Raw genomic sequence first — 17,570 nt, forward strand, 5'->3', positions numbered from 1 at the left:
GGTACGCAAATAAGTTCTTGCGCGCCTGAACCTAAGGTCGAAATGCTCGATGTACTGTCGCGGGTACATAGGTTGTCATGTTGACGCGGACGATGTTCTCTATGCTCCAAACGGCTTAGCTATCTTGACTCCTGGTTAATTAAGGTGGACAAGCCTGAGCGAAGTTCGCTCGTTTATTTTACAACGCATCGATGTCCCTAACATGACACTCATGGTCAAGAAATTAAGCTCAAGTTAAAGTAGATGCTACGTAGAACAAGTGACAGACAGCGCAAGAGCTGGAAGTGAATTCAAGCCTAGGCTCTTCAGCAGTTGAGCAAATATTCGTGAGAATGCGTAGTTGAGCAGGCTTTGAATTACCATGTCTGCCTATGCTTTTCTTTTTTCCTTAGGCTGAGATCCGTTGCCTGCCGCTCGCCCATCTGTTCAACATAACGGGCTTCATCGTGATAGGCCCAGCGCCGTTCCTGCCATTTCAACCGTGAGAAAAGCTTTTTAAGGGAGTGACTAACGTGGCGAGGGCAAAGAAAAGTGCTAAGCATGGCGTGAGCTTAGTCAATATCATTTGTACTATAATATTTTCCGATAATTTTTTACAGGAACCACAGCGAACGGCAGCAGAGTCAATCGCATTAAACTTAGATAACTAGAAGCTCAGTCGCATCTTCCCCCTTCCGCCCAAGCAAGCACAATGTAAATCAATTAAAATTATTGCGTCGGATGCAACCTCACTTTATGAGATTTATAAGCCGCCAGCAGGTCGATTACAACTCTCGACTTAACAGTTTTAAGCTTCTGAGTTCACGGAAAACCTTCCATCCAGCAGTGCGGGTGAAACTGATCTGCCCGTATTCAATGCATTTAGGCTTCAAATTGTCGATTTAGTCGGCCTCGACCTGCGATATGCTAGCCTCCTGATTAGCTCAGATTGTAGAGCGACCGACCCGAAAAGGCGCTGGTCTCCGGCTCGATTTCCGAACCAGGACAAGCTTTCCTTCAACTGCGAATCTTTTTTTCTGAGTAGTACAATTTCTTTAATAGCTTCGTGCGGCCGCCAGGTGGAGGTAAATTGTTTCCCGTCATGACGTTTCCTCCACTTTGCTGATTACCGCAGAACTGATTTGGGCATGGGCTCCAGGCCTGTTGTGTTCCGCAGTCTGGTTTCTGTGCATGGTGAATAGATTTTCAGGTTTTCTTCTTCAGTGTACATCTCGTTTCTTTATGAGCACCTCACATTTCTCCCTTGTATTGCAGCACCATGAACCTTATTTACGTTTCCCAAGTGCTGCTGGGTGCAGGAGTCGCATCGATGCACGCGCTTTCATACTCAACTGCAATCAAGCGCGCAATGTGAGTCTATTCTCATAAAGGAAAGTAATTACGAGTAACGAGGTTGATTTCGTGCTGAGCTACGTATCACGGCGGCCGGTGTTTAACCGTGCAGGAAAAAGACCACGTTTTGTCTCAAGGAAAAAGAGGTGCTCTAAATGCATCTGTACTTTTTTTCCTACAACGACGTTCCTCGCTGACGTTTTAAATGGCTCTGATCTTCTTCGGGAAATTTTACAAGAAAGCAGAGCAGCAACAGAAGCGGTATGTTAAACTAACAGGCAACAGAAAATGTATGTGTTATGGATCACTGTTTAGCATTTTATTTGCAAGAGTAGATTTCGCTGATGATAAAATCATGTAGGCCAATGTGGAAAAGACGCTTTTCTCAAAATTATCGTAACCGTTGGATCAGTCTTTAAGTTGCACCTTGAGTACCTTATGAGCTTTCAAAGAGACGTATTTTACATGTGCACATCAAGTGTAACTTGACGTGAAATGTTTTTTAAACAATTGCGTTAAATTATGGGGTTCTACGTGCCAAAAACACGATCGGATTATCAGGCACGCCGAAGTGGGAGACTGGATAAATCTTGACCACCTGCAGGTTCTTTAACGCACGCTGAAGTGCACAAGCGTTCTTGCATTTCGCCCCCTTCAAAACGCGGCCTCCTCGGCCAGAATCGAACTAGCGACATCGAGGTCGGCAGTGCGCAGCCATGCGCAGCGGGTGTGAAGTGTGCCTATACCCCGACATACTTGCACCCTGTAACTCCAGCGAGCACAACGTTAACAGAAGGGTGCTGGTTCACAGCTCGACCGCGCTTGCGTCTGAAGGAAACTCACCGATTAATTGCCACCATTCATTAGATAATTATCTGCTAGAGCATCTACCACGCAAACTTCTGGGGTATATGATAATACCAGACACTGACTACTATTACAAGAATAAAGAAATGTGATGATGCATGATCTCTTTTCTTCCTTTTTCTTCGCAGCGCTAAAGGTTACAAAGAAGACATTGACACAAGTAGCTTCGTGTGTGGTGCAATATTTGCCGCATACGTCATAGGGTAAGTTCGGGTTAGCCCAAAGAAACCACAAGAAGTGCGCTTTCTTTTTCTAATATGGACGTAGAATTCGTCACAAACATGTTTAAGCCAGCCTAAAATATAATATGAATACAAACACGGATGCCTCTTGCTCTTCTTTGTTGTTGCAGACAGATATATTGTGGGACACGAGGTTGACAGTCCAGCGAGTCAGTCGCCTGAATCAAACCAACCCTACAAGAAAAATTGAACGCAACCACCATCGCAACACCAAAATTTATTATCTTTGACGTTATATATATATATATATATATATATATATATATATATATATATATACACAAAGCAAGTCCATGATAATATGGCACGTCACTTCATTCACAAGCGTATGAAAAAAACAGACATGCACTACCATAGGAAGAGGCGCACGCCAACCTCTCCTTCTCTTCAGCTTGATATACATATATAACCTTGCTGAAGCTTTCCATACGCAGTCTAATAATTTTCGAGATTATCGCACTGCTTTTACTGAATAAGGCATTCAGACAACGAAGCCTGAAAAAGCAAATGGGAAACTAGCTTCTATTTTTATCAATAGTGAAAATTGAGCTATACTTTGTGAATTCAATGTGGGCTAACAGTGTAAGAAAACACGTACAGGGGCGAAAAATGCAGGACAAGTGAAATCTAGAAATAATGAAGTAAAAAGAGATGACAGTGGACGAAAATATAAATTTCCGTAACTGGGTTTCATTTTCTGCTTTCTTCATATGGTTCTAACTAACCAAAAAAATTGAGTCTTCAGATACTCTTCTAGCTCACATCACTTAAGTTCTTAATTCCCCTCTCCGTAGCAAAAAAAAAACGCCTCGTTACGATGGTCAAGATATCGCATAAAACGCGCTGTGAGTGCGTTGAATATCGACGCGAATGTTAAGTTTTACTTGGGCAACACAAAGAGTAGTGTGTCTTAGTACTCCTTCACGAAATTCAATATGCATAAACTGAATTTCGGTTCTTCTTATCAGGGCAACTCTGAGTCCACCTATCAGTGGCTATGTCGTTGAAGCGTTGGGATTCCGAGCCGGCTCCATGATAATTTTTGGAGTGCTGGTTGGCTGGGTAAGTGTACTTCGAAAAAGGAAATTAGAAATATATACCTGTACAGTATTTATGTTTTCTAACTAACAACAATAATAATTTATCATATAAATGTAATTGCATATTTTGTTCTTAACTAAGATTTGTACACTTCAAGCACATCTCCGCGCATGCCATTCTTACCAGCAGCTTTTGCAAAGCTAGATCCGGCTGCAGAAACACTCCTCCTGCTCCTCTCAGATAATCAGATGAGTCAATTGAAACATATGATGTAGGTCTATCATGTCATATCGCCGTTGTAATGACCATGTCTTAATGCGCGTTCTTATTGTGAATAATTGATGCATTTTTTTTTATTCCAGATGATTGCACTGTTACTACTCCAGAAGAATTCAAGGAGTGCACACTGACCTAACTGGCACGTATCGCACTGGTCAGAACGCATAAAGTACAATATGTCGCTGGTAAAAAAATTTAGTCATTGGTTGATAGACTGAACTGAGAAATACTATTCGTTTTGAGCTGCGGAAAAATAACGAAGCCATACTCAGCTCAGTAACAAATTTGACCACTGTATGTGTTTTATTCGGTAGAAAAGTCAATGCTATATGATAATAGTTTGCCGATAAACAGCGAGGAGTGGCAAAAATAAACAGCTACTTACACCTGTCTGGAGCAAGTCAATCATTTTACCATCCACCAATTTATTTTAAATTGAACTGTTGCTAAATGTAGAAAAGTATGCGGTTCCTGGAATGTTCTAAAAACGCAGATGCGTTTAAAAATATGGGAAAGCTTATGTTATGTGTACACGGACGCAGGTTTTTAAGAATCACATGGGATGGCTGCAGAGAGACAATGACGAGGAAACCAATGTTGTCACTTTATGCCACAGAAAATTATGCGGTTCCTGCAATGTTCTAAAAACGCAGGTGCGTTTAAAAAAAAAAAGAAAAGCTTATGTTACTGCACTGCACATTAATTTTTTATTCATATGTTATCTCACAACGCAGGAAAAGGAGTCAACAAATAAAACAAAAGCTAAGAAATGAGAAATGAACTATTTGTAAAAAAATTAGTTTATCGGCTGTTCAACTTTAATTGACAAATAAACAAACAAACAAACAAAGACATGGACATATTCGTTATTCAAGTCAGTTGAACTTAGAAACTTCAGTAGTGCCTCCATTGCCTTTTTTGATCACGTTACCGTAAAACTATTCCCCTCTGAGTTTATTAGAAATCCGCCATTATAAGCCATCCGCAATTGGTAAATATTTTTCGGGTCACGGTCATTTTGCCTGCATCCCTTGACAAACAGGGAAAATGGGCACGGACCAAAAATTTGGTCAGTCACAGAGGGCTAATGATACATTTGGAATAAACATGAGTGAAATCGATTTACGCCATCCCGACGCTGCTGTAACGACGTTATAGGACGGCATTCCAAGATCATATGCTCAGAGAGTTGCCGGTCGTTGAGGTGTGCTAGCGCACTCGCGAGTGACCTTAAAATGTTGCAGCAAAGACAATGGCAAAGAACATGCATAGATTATTATATGTAATATTGTAATATATGTAAGAAAATGGTAAGCGCTTGTTTATAAATTACTCCATGGAACATGCTCCATAGATCAGGTTCCTTATTGTGTTCCATTGTCTCCACATTCCTTCCTTCCTTCCTTCCTTTCTTAGCCCGACAGTTGCCTGCAGAATGCTGCGCTGCACAACGGGAACATATCGTAGACTTTCCACAGATCACATCACCAAATTTCTGCCGTCTTCTGCACTGAAGTGGCTTGGGACTAAAGGGCCGGACAGCATGTAGGAAATGACCTACTTCGACATGCGACGGAAGACAGTCACCCTATGAAGAGGATTTTTACACATTGGAAATTTCCGAGACGGGCCACCTGGAGTATTTCGGTCCCATTTTCGGTAATCTTAATCAAAAGTGGCAGATCGTCGCTTGAGATGGCCGCACCAATATCATAATGACGCCTGTAGTAACCTCCTTTTCCCAGCGGGCTGATGGTACGACGTTCATGCCACCGAGGACAATGGCAGTGAGCAGAGAGTCTAACACCGACACTTGAGCGACGTCTACAGGAACAATATTGTTCAGTGAGCTGACTCTGACGTCCTCAATTCCATTTGTTTGGCAATAGCGTCTCAAATTCAACCGATGCAACTTGCCTGATGAGGAGCCTCACGCTGTCGGAGGGTAGCGCAGGTATGGAGAGCATAGTGTACTTCGGCAAACTTTGCGGAGTCCTCATGGTAGATGTGTCCAAAGAGGCCCTGAGAATCCACCGCTTTGCTTTCTGACTCAAGAGAACCACACAGTCGGCGTCGGAGCTGTCATCGCTCTCGGTCGAGTCTACCAGGATGGCCTCACTGTCGCTAGAGAGGCAGTTCCACTTCCTTGAGGCTGCCGACGCTGGTAAATCAGGTGGGAGTGCGAATGACTCCACTTCTATTCCCGTGAAGCAGGGAACAGTGTTCCCGGTAAAAAAAGCGAGAGTTACCAGAAGATCCTGGTGACAGCGAACGAGCACTCGGCAACAAAATCACTCCGAGGACTTCAAACTGTTCAAACCTCGACAATGCGGCTATGTAGCTCGCGGATTCAATTATTTTGCCATCGAATCATTCTTGAGAAGCCAGCTGAGAATCTTCTGAGGGATAGCTTTATCGCAAAAGAATAATAAACGTTTGTTTTCAGGAACCATGCAAAGAAGTCTCGTGCTTATATACTCGTTCTATTCATTCTTAATGCAGTCTGTGGAAGAAAGCTGAAGATGGGCTTCACCCCAAGTGACCTAAGGCTTTGTTTGGAATGTCTCCAGACAGCTCTCGTCATATGTGAACCATAGGTGTACATTTCATTTGGTTTCCATCTTGTGTGTGATACCACTACGGCAGGAGACCTTGCATTGGTCGTCTCCTGTGACTGTGCTTTCAAAAGAAAGCGAATCGCCTGCCAAACTTCTTCCTCGCCCTGTGTTCATTCTCTAAACAAACAAATGACACTTCATGCCTGTAATCCATTGTTGGTCAAAGATAGTTAGCCCAAACATCGTACTCAATACCGTAACTCGGCAAGAAAGAAGTGTTTTTCTTGTGCGTTCCCTATAGGCAACACTGCTCATTTAAAGGGCTTTAATAAGAGCTGTGCTTTAGAAGTTTCCTTGCTCACATTAACACAACACGAAGATACCGTGAAAATCTGTTCGCCATATTAGAAGTCCGTCTTAACAGAATCGACCCACATGGCTAATCTGCTGTAGAAACAGTAGAGGCAAGACTGATAAAATAGACGGACACAAGCACTTGTGTCTGTCTCTTCTGTCAGTACTCCGACCGCTGTTGCGTTGCTTTTACAATGAACTACTAGTAAGCCGTGATGCACATCTTGCATTAATATACTATTACAGATACAGTCAAATATTCACGACGCATAAGAATAGGTGAAATATCGTCAAAATCACAAATCACATGTATAGAAAGATATTTATTTGAATAAATAAATAAATAAATACAATGTATTGATTTACGCACTATTGTTTAACTCATTGTGTAGGTATTGCTTGAGTATACGCTGTGCAAGCCTATGCGCAGTCAGAGCGAAAGAAATATATAGAGATGGAGGAAATGCAAGGAGGGTAACCAGGCGCTCCTCTGGTTTGCTACCCTGCAATAGTGGAAGGGGTAACGGATTTATACTCCACTTAGCCTGCCCAAAAGTTCTTCAGAGCCGTTATGTTATTGAAAAAAAGTGCACTAAACTATTCGACACTCTAACAGCCGCCACACATACGAGCAACAGTGATTCTACAGAGGCACATCGGGGATCTTTTCTGGCTCACTATATAGATGGCGAGTTGAGTGCCACCAGTGGCATCCGTGGCCAAGGCTGACCCTTGATTAAAAAGCATAAGCCTGTGCACAAACTCTGCAGAGAGTATTTGTGATGCGGTTCTCAATTATTGTTTTGGTGAAGTCAGCCGTGCAAGTTTCCGCGTTGTCGTCCACGTCGGTGTAGTACCTTATGTCTACAGGAACACCGTTTGCTTATCGTGTAGCTAGCAGAGTCGCCTCCACAGCCCAGTAGCAGGAATCAGTGGAGTCTGCATAAGCTCGGCTTAGCCGAATTTTCTGTTCGGGTTAAGCAGATGTTATTTCACCCATTGGTACCATTCGAAGCTGACTACATATTCACATATTGTTCACCGTATATAAAAATCCGGCTTAAGCTGGCATGTCTTAAACGAAGTGTACTGCATTCGTAAGACCAAGGCTAGGGCAGCAATTAAGGGATAACGAGGGGGAGGGAAGCCTTATTTTGGTGCCCTTGTCTTTTCCTTCCTCTGATCTCTGCCAATGCGGGAGGCATTTGATTTCGAGCGATGAGAGAGATATTTGATGATTGTCGAATCTATAACCTTTACGTACAAACATTAGTTGTCTCATTTCACTGTCTCATTTTCACCCAAAGGCTTTGCAGTGGAGATTTTTTTTTTTTTTTTGCAATGCAATGTATTTCTTGTGTACATAAGACAGATGAAGAGTTCTATGGTGAAAGCCGTGTTTAAAGCGTGAGTTTAAAACACAAAAAGTTAGTAAGCTAAGTTCCTACCAAAATATTCGTTCCGATTTGGCCGTGTTACCCCACCTAAAATCAAATTCGGAAATCGAAGTTTTATTATTCTATGAAAACATAGCAAGCTACACCTGAAGAGCGAGTGGGCTAACATAAGCAACCAGGAATTGCGCAAGTCCGGTGACAATTTTACAAGAATTCAGCGTTTGGTACGGATGTATTGTGGCCGATAAGGCCTGACCAGATGCCTACGACTCTGAAAACCAGCTTCTCGCTGAATTTTGGTTTTAAGTTCATTTATAGTTATTTTTATGAGGTGGCTTTCCGCCGTCTTTCTATAGAAGCTCTCACTGATGGTATCCGACATTCAGCACAACCGTGAAATATTTTCCCGAAGAGACTACATTACTTCTCCGGCGTTAATAACAGCACCATACGGCGTTTGTTATCTTTACAAATTAGCTAGCCATAAAGTCGGTAACGTTCTTCTAGTTAGTTGATATATTTACGAGGTTTTAGAGGTCCGCGATGTTCAGAAATACAATGTAACTGTTTTAATTATTCGTTTCAGTATGAAAATCTCTGGATTTTCATTGGATTTGTATACGTGGCGGTCTCGTATACCTCCTCATTGGACCAGCACCCTTCATGCAAGTGGAACCGTAAGTGAGCAAGCTTAAACTGCTTGCACCGCCCTAGTCTAGCCTGTTCTATAGATTCTTCTGCCGATATTTTAGGGGCAATCAACGAGTCAAAATAATGAGAGTTGAGTTTTGTTAATTACGCTTAGTTATCAATGTCTTTAGTGTATATTCACTGTCGTTGGGCATACATTTTGCCGAATGTGCGTGGCCTGACTTTATTCGCCACGTACGTTACGTAATCGAACGAAGCCTTCTCTGTGAACCCGCCCAGAATTTATAACCTTGGCTGCTGTTTTGTCAAAGCATGTGTGCTAGAGAACACGCGTCGGCGAAAGCACTCGCTTGCCTGCCACTCCGCCGAAGGAATGAAGCTGGCGAATGGTAGTCGACCTTGCCACTGTCTTACGCGCCGTACTTCTCGCTGCCTCGAACATCTGCTCCCATTCTTCCCACATCGCCTTGGTCCTCTTGCCACCACTGCGTCGACGTCTCGCACTTTGTATTCACACAAGCTGCTGTCTGCATTAGCGCGTCAACGGCCGTGTAGAGCATAAATGGAAACATTGCATGACATTAAAGTTGTGACCTGTGTGGTGCATAAGCATTAACATTGCATGAGATCACACGTTGCTTAAGTTGACAATAAGGATAAGCGTGCGTATCGCATTCAGTTTTATAACGCCTAAATAACCGCTTCGCGAAAGATTCCCTTCACATAAATTCCAAACCTGTGCATTGAACCTCTATAATTTTTTTTCATTGATGTAGTTGCTGCAGTTCACTCGAAACTGTGGTTGCCTCTACAGCTGCAAATTTCTGTTGTAGAAAGCTAGCCAGAAAGATTGTTTGTATTTGCATACCTATGCAGGCCAGTCAGTGCAAGCCTGTTATCACAGTTTACGAGCAGCACTTCCGCAATAGATCGACCCAACCTATGTCGGCACGAGTGCTAGGATACTCTGAGTGCGGCAGGTGGCGTGTGACCACGACAGGCATTTTACCTATCGTTGTGACGGCGTTTGGAAGTCGTGACCGTTTGTGTGCAAAATAAATGGCTTAAATACGATAAGACGCTGTGAAATCCGTGACGTCGTGTACGGCGTCACATGTGTTACCTTTCTGGTAGCAATACAGAAGGGGAAACTTTGCTCTTTATTTTCTCCGCTAGTAGGCAACTGTGCTCTGCCAAATAAATGCAAATTCGAGTCTTGTGTAAATACTTCACCATGCATAAACTAACTGAATGGTGTTTTTAATGTCCATTTAAACTAACAAAAATATCGGTACAACACAAATTCTTCCAAAGCACCAGCAAACTCCAACAAGTAAATGGAGTTACCACGAGACACTCCTGTACAGAGAGAGATAGCAAGGACAGGCAAAGCAAGGAGGTCAAACAGACGAACACCCGGTTTGCTACCCTACGCTGGTGGTGAGGTAAAGGGGAACAGAAAGAGGAAAATAGAGAGAGAGAGAGAGAGAGAGTAAGCACTGAGTGCTTGTGGGAAGATGCACAGGAACACTATAAACGGTCTCTTAAGCCGGTGTACTTCAAGTATTGTAGTAGTGCACGAATCGCTTTTCGTGCCAGTGACGGGTGTGGCCACGGTCCAAGTATCTTTGACTCGGAGAACGGTATTAAGTCCAGTCGGTGTAAAGTTGCCCGCAGAGAGAGGCGTTGTACATAGTAGCGAGGGCAGGTACACAGTAAGTGCTCGCTGGTTTCCTTGCACCCACAGGAGTCGCACACTGGACTCTCGGCCATTTCCAAACGATAGGAGTAGGCGCTCGTGAACGCCACTCACAGCCAGAAGCGGCACAGCAAGGTTGTTTCGCCGCGGGAAAGGCTCGACGGTATTTATAACCGTAGCGCGGGGCCCAGTTTATGCAATCGCAATTGAAGGCACTTGATCTCCAGAAATCTTGTGACTTTTTGGGTGCAAGTAGGCGAAGCTCCTTGGCAGCGTCCGACCTCGCCAAATGTGTTGGACGCGTCTGTAGAGATTTAGAATATTGTTCGCACATAAAGAAAAAGAACATTTCCACGCGCTATGAGGCATGTTGGTAGGCAAGAAACAAACTAATTTGCAAGGAAAATTAGTTAAAATGAGTTGATCTCTTCTGCTGCTTTAGAACAGGCTACGTATTCCGGTCATAGGCACGTTTCACGTATACCCTGAAGGCAGATCTGGGCAACACCTGCCAAGGGCAAACGAATACTATGGCCCAGGAAATGAAAAAAATTAAATGTCTTTTTTTACTTGACTCCCTCCTTATCCTTTGGTTCTCAGGAGCTTCACTCTCATATGACGTAATAGTTCTGCGGAAACCCGCAAGGTGGAGAAAAGTAATTATTTCACTCTTTATTCACTCTCATATGCACCTCACAAGCGCACAGAGGAGTCGGGGTTGGTTTCATCTCCGTCTCCGCCTACACATCTACGCCACGCGCATCGCAGTTTGAGCACCCGGTGACTAGTATGCCGGCCGTGATGCGTGCAACTGTGTTTCCAGATTGGCACCTTGATGTTGCAAAGTAACGAACACAGAACTAAATTTTACTCTTTACACCTTCTCACTTATTAGCTGTCAAATATGGGAAATTTGACCGCATGAAGGACCGATTGCGTGAAAATCTCAGCTGAGAAAATATAATGAAAAGGCGATGAAATTACAAAACAGTGTGAATAGAGCTCTGTAACAAAAGAAAAACTAACATATCGATTTCATCCATCCCGGAGAAAATAAAGACAAAAAAATGGTTATTTATTACTACTTTTTGGACACATATATGCAATTAACAGGAAAGGAAAAGCGAGGAGCAGGCTGGCAACTGCCATCGGAAGGGGCACAACGCCTGCCTAGTCAACAGAAGGGAGGTGACAGCAACACAGAAATGGAACATAAGATGGAGGGGAGGAAAGAGGAAAGGAAGAGCATAGAGTGTAAGAACAACGCGAGCACTACGATGTAGTGGAAACAGAAAATAAAAAAATACAGCTACATTACTGTTCACAGAGAGTTAGTCAACTTTATTGTAAATTGTAAGATTTATTCTAGCATTTATCACAATGCGAGACAAAAAGAGAATGCCGACGCACCGGAGAAGATTCATAGTCCTCCCTGAATGTTACTAGTACTCAACACCGGAAAGCACGCAGGGAACGTTGACGAACCGATGAAGACCTGTATCGGAAATGCGGAAATTAGTATTCGCGACTATTGAAGAGAAAAATTTAGTGCATATAGAGGAACGACGTGGAAGAAAATGTATTCGTGGGTTTTCTAATATATTATATGGCTGTAGTGATGGTTACGTGAGGAAATATAAGCGTGTAAATTATGTGAGCGCTCATTCCAAGCATGTTCCATGCACGCAATTCCATGTGCAGGTCTAGCAAGCGCGTACCTCATAGGCGGGACACAGAAAGTAGACGCAAGGCATAGGTTTGTCCCGTCTAAAGCGTTTGCTTGTTAAACATGTAAGTATATGAACCAACTTGCCCAGCAAAGCATTCTATTACTCAGTTTTACGTGTACTCTCTGGCGGTTATATATATACAGGATAGGCCCTACGCAGCGATTACGAAAAGAAATAACCGACCAATTTAATTATCACGGTACTAGCAATTACGAAGCAAATGCCTGCACGCTCTCTGTAGCACGCGCTACCCGAATTTAAACAAGACCGCAGTTCACAGGAAGCTAAGGGCTTGAGTGGGCGAACAAGGAATGTCGCTGGAGCTTCAAAGAGGCCACTTGTCTTCACCAGGGAAGCAACCGACGAATGCCCTGTCCGAAATTGACTTCAGCGATCATTCCTTGTTCGACCACTGTTCGTCATTATTCGAATTGAGTGATCTTACATTTGTATGTATTGGAGAACGTTCGCATGTATTTTGTTGCCGGTTTCTCTGCAAACTATGGATCGTTTGATGATTAATGAGTGATAATGCGAGGTGAAATGAATTTATCTCAGCAATAAAATTACGAGGACGCTTAAGCGTCACATTTAAGAGTGGAACGCGATAGCATTCAGGGATCCCTGACGGCTTCTCACGCTTCCCGACAACTGCAGCTTATCTAACCGTAATGCTTACCGGGAAAGGCTGGCGGCGAACGCTAAGCACGAAGGAGAGCTTTCTGGTAGAAACGCGGCCTCTTGCGTGGGCCGATCTTCGGTTATTGTTTCCCACTTTTAATATTTCAGTGTGAGAAGATTTAGCATAACGCGCATGGATGTCGGTTTTTGTTTCATGACGTTTGTTCATAGGTTGTTATTCTCAAAATTCCAAGGAATAAGCTTGTAAAGCATGTAAGACAAGGTATGAGCAACTTTAGTGATAGAAGAACTTTAGTGCCGTATAGAAGATATACGGGAATTTTCGCTGACGGACCGCAGGACGCCGACACCGGATTTTCTGCGACACGGGGCCCTTAACGCTGTACGTAACATTCAAATCAGTCGGTTGTAATGTATTGATATGATATAATACGCAGCAGATTACAATATATGTACACCACAAAATGGCAAACTATTGTACGTAAGCACAAAATTGTTGAACCATATAAATTATCTTTCATGCAGGCTGACATTGCGCAAACGAACGCTGAGTACTCAAAACCGAGGCGCAGTAGGGCCAGGTGTATGAAAATATGAATGTCGGGATTACGCGCGCCGGAAAGAGCAAGAGGTCATAGCAATGAATGCATCATATATATTAAACAAAACAAGAGAAAAGAGATTAGTAGTATAGGCCATAAATTTTGTTCGGGATTGTCCTGATTAGCCAAGGTCCACTATACAGATTGAATGTGCGCATGTCCCAAAAAATTTTCTGCGTGCCTTTTTAACCTTGCTTATTGGTGCTTAATTGGAACGAGTGTGCCGCCAATGTTTGGTGAACACATGGGAATGAGCTTTGTTTTTTTTTCTTCCGTTTCTTCTTTTTCTCTTTTTCTTTTTGAGCTTACAGAACTTTCTCAATATTACATTGTGGCAGAGATGACAATTCTAGTCCTTGAGATGGATTGCTGGGAGAAGGGGCAAAGCCGCGCCGCGGTGGCTTAGCGGCTGCTAAGCGTTGCGCTGTTAAGCATCATAGGTCGCGTCACCTCGTGCTTAGCAGATGCACCGGCGTACAGTTCCCAGCGATTCAAACGCGATAATCGGCCCGCATGGTGGCCGGCGCTTTTTGTGCCACCGCTGAGTGCTGTATAATACTTATGGTAGATTAGCGCAAATTGAGGCACGAATACAAAAGGACAGAGCGGACAATGACGGGCGCTAGCCACCCAGCTGAGAGCTGGGCGATTGCTGGGGGGCTAAACGCAGTCACAATGCGTCACAGAGGGCCTCGCTTTTATTGCATCCACAGCGCATCAGCTCGGTGCCCCTGCACCAACCGGTCGCGCAAGATAGCGCCGACAGCCACGCGCGCCGGTTATAAAGTTTGAATTCCTGAGCACTGTACGTTCCGTTTACTTTTCTGACAAAATGGCTTTTTATGGATCAGACGGCGGAAATAACTGTAACACCAATGCACTTAGTTGCGCATTTTGGGAACAAATGCCTCGAAACAGTATCATCCTCATCCTCAGAGAACGAGAGAGAGGATTTATTTGAAGGAAAGCAGAGAGGTCGGCCTGAGCTAGCCTGTTACTCTGTATAAGGGGAGCGGGGAACGGGGATGTAAAGGCTAAATGAGTGGTGATGATGACACAGAAAATGAAAGCACAACGATGAAAACAAGTTCGGCATTCTCATGGTTATCAACTAAGTAAAAAAAGTCATTCAGAAGTGTCATGCGCCTTCCAGAGCATAGCTATAGTCACGAATGTAATTGGAACTTCCCAAAAACACGCAACGAAGAAGCTTGTGTGTGGGCTTCTCCGGCGCGAGGGATTCGTTCTAAGCCTTGAGAACTCACCGGGAACAAGTCGTAAATTACAATGTATGCCCTAAATTCTTTAGTTAAAATGTTAATTAGTGATAATTTGCAAATTAGCCACCTAAATGTACATTTCTCTTGGAAACAGTGTGCACTTTTTCAGGTAATTCAGCTCCAGAAGTAGCAAGGTCGGCATTTGGGTGAGAAGGTACAGATCCATCGTGAAATGAGGGCAGCGCGTCAAACAACCCTAATCGCCAGCTCATTCCTCCCGCATATTGGACAATTCCCCCATAGTGGGTATGAGCTATAGTGCCAGAGGACAAACAAACAAACTGCCCTAGGGTGTCAGCACTGGATTTAGCCACAGGTATCTATTTGAAACCGCATGTGAATTAGTTAATTCAAGCAACAGAATTGATTCTTACTTTCGTTACTATTCCTATTTAGAATTTTCTAATTTCTTCCCATTCTAAGTTGTTCAATGAATATTTTTTTATTTATTTTACGATATATTCGCCCATTGTCTGGTCTCACTTTTCAATTACACACTACTTTTATTCGCAGTTTTACCTTTCGAAGTTCACTTTTCTGAATTTATTAGCTGTACATACAACCGCCCAATTCTTGGCCCACCCCTCATGTAGTGGGTACGAGCCACGTTCTGAACGCACATAATCATTTTCATCACCACAATCATATGCCGCAGGTGATTTAATTCTGACACCAGCGAATTCGGCAGCCGCGAACACAACGAGCCGTGCGTTTCGAACCTATTCAAGGAATCAAGATTATTGAGCACTTATCTACAGTGTCCGTGATTAGGAAGGTGCATGAACACGGATTGCTTTTTGCCCTCTCCAGTATTTTCCTTCTCAGAGGCGCGGTAGGTCGAGATGTTAATCTCATAATGATTACGCTCCTAAGAGACTTACCTCCGTGTTCAGAAATGTGTCGTGACTTGACGCCCATGCCTGACTTGATTTAAATGAGGCCTGTCGTGAACGCGCCGAAGAAATGCAATGAGTGCCTTCGGCACGGTAATGCCAGGCGTCATTTAAATCAAGTCAAGCATGGGCTTCAAATGAAGATGCAATTTCAGAATATGGGTGTTAGGAGCGCTAGTAGGTGGTGTCCGATGTACGCCTGGCGTTTCTTCTCAAGTACCTTCGGCGCCCGCTATCTCGTATCAGGAGCCGAATTGTGTATCAAGTACCAAGTAACATTAGATTATTGGTAGAGCATTGCACGTGAAATGCCAAGGTTGTGGGATCGTTCCCCGCCTACAGCAAGTTGTTTTCATCCACTTTGATTTCCACTAATTTATCGTTTCTTTATTTCATTTATTAAGCACAAGTAATTTCCCCTATGTTGTACTTGGTGTCAGTGTTTGTTGGCTTCTTATAATATGACTCATAAAAATCGCGCCCCTCGGTTAACCCCATTTCTTCTCGTTCATAGCAGGGCGTGGCGCATACGTATACCTAAATACATACAGAAATTTTCGCTCGCGAACAACTCCGCCGGTGCTGACACCGACACCGGCTTTTATGTGACACGGGGCCCTTAACACTATCTCGCTAATATGATCTCTAATAAGCTTCAGTAATTTCTTTGGCGTGAACGACGTTGTGTAGGCATTGGGGCGCCGGCGTGTTCATCAGGGCTGGTATTTTGTAATGGCCCATTTTGTTTTCCGTTCATCTTTTATGAAGCGGCCCGCCTAGTGGCCGATTTGAAAGATACCGGTGGTGCGGCAGCTTGCGAATACGCCCGAGCAGTCCGGGTTGATAACGAGGGCGAAAATAATTAAAAATGAAATGCAACGTTAGAATGTACGGCCCCAGCAAGTCATTCCTTATAGAAATTGAATTGCGTACTTTTCTTCAGGCTTCCGTAACCGGATCCCTCTGGCTTGTGTACGGATATCGGCAAGAAAGGAAGTCCATTTCTCCATCGCCCAGGGTCGAGCAGCCATGTAACGATCTGCAAGGATGTTGTACCTACCCAATCATCAATTCATCTCAACCACTCCATTAAAAAACATGAGAAGATCCCATTGTGATTTAAAGCTGTGTAGAAAGTATGTCGTACAGTCAAAGCAGACTTCAGAAATGGAAACGTCAAATGGAGAACCCTCACATTGCTCGCTCTTATTAACACCCACAATAACCAAATGTTTAAGCTGATGTTTAGCAGCCTTCGAAATCGACGAAGATCCCACAACAGTAAAATAAACGCAAATGCGCTAAGCTCTCAGCAAAACACGGACGCATTTAGTTGCATAATATGTTGGAATAGCCTCATCGCTGTAAAGGTTCTCAAGAAAATACATCATATAACATCGAAGACGAATGTAAATAAAACATTTGATGGGCACGTTCCCTGGGCATTAAGTTGTCTTTGCATGTTGCACTAACAAAACAAAATAACTATGTGTATGTAGCCATGAACAATCAGGCCGCAGCATGCTTTTGCGGTGCTGTGTATCGATGTGTTTTCATCATCAAATAACACAGGCAAAAAAAATGACAACAGAACGTTCTCTGCTTTCTTCAGTAAAAGGGATGTTTGCAGAACGCGGAAATTTGTCGCTTTGCAAGAACGATCATGTGAAGTAACCAACAAGCGTATTGTTGAATCACAACTGTACCATCGGCAGTGAAACCACACTGCTTTTATGCATGCAGAACTATGTCGTACACTTAATCTTCCTATCGCCAGTCCGCCATATTGTTGTAGAGGTTTAAAAAAAATTCGCAAAGAAAGGTCTAAGTGAATCCTAAAGGTATTCACTTAGACCTTTTTGTCTAAGCGAATCTAAGCGAATATGTGTCTAAGCGAATCCCTTTAGGATTCGCTTAGACACATACGTAAAGAGACAGCTGTCGTCCCCCATTTTAATCCCCTCCGCCCTAGTCTTTTCTTCCTCCTCTTCTTATCCCTCTTC

General features: G+C 43.4%; 1 protein-coding gene across 9 annotated transcripts in view; it reads left to right on the forward strand.

Annotated features, from left to right (window-relative positions):
- Positions 1-17,023, forward strand: part of LOC126521228 (MFS-type transporter SLC18B1-like) — a 31,427-nt gene extending 14,404 nt beyond the window's left edge. The window contains exons 9-15 of one of the 9 annotated variants that reach the window (XR_008610330.2): positions 393-481; positions 1,255-1,350; positions 2,328-2,402; positions 3,410-3,503; positions 3,845-3,900; positions 8,657-8,747; positions 16,511-17,023. Coding sequence is in view for 4 of the 9 variants with exons in the window: in XM_055065844.2 (XP_054921819.1) it covers positions 393-481; positions 1,255-1,350; positions 2,328-2,402; positions 3,410-3,503; positions 3,845-3,892 (402 nt within the window). In the remaining 5 variants the exon portion in view is untranslated. Of the gene's footprint in view, positions 1-392; positions 482-599; positions 1,351-2,327; positions 2,403-3,409; positions 3,504-3,844; positions 4,152-5,177; positions 8,372-8,656; positions 8,748-16,510 lie in introns of those variants that run through there. The other 8 variants (XR_008610329.1, XR_007597204.2, XM_055065844.2 and 5 more) reach the window with 8 other exon arrangements.
- Positions 17,024-17,570: the final 547 nt, after the last annotated feature.

Source organism: Dermacentor andersoni, chromosome 6, assembly GCF_023375885.2.
Source record: "Dermacentor andersoni chromosome 6, qqDerAnde1_hic_scaffold, whole genome shotgun sequence".
NCBI classification, from domain to species: Eukaryota; Metazoa; Arthropoda; class Arachnida; order Ixodida; family Ixodidae; genus Dermacentor; species Dermacentor andersoni.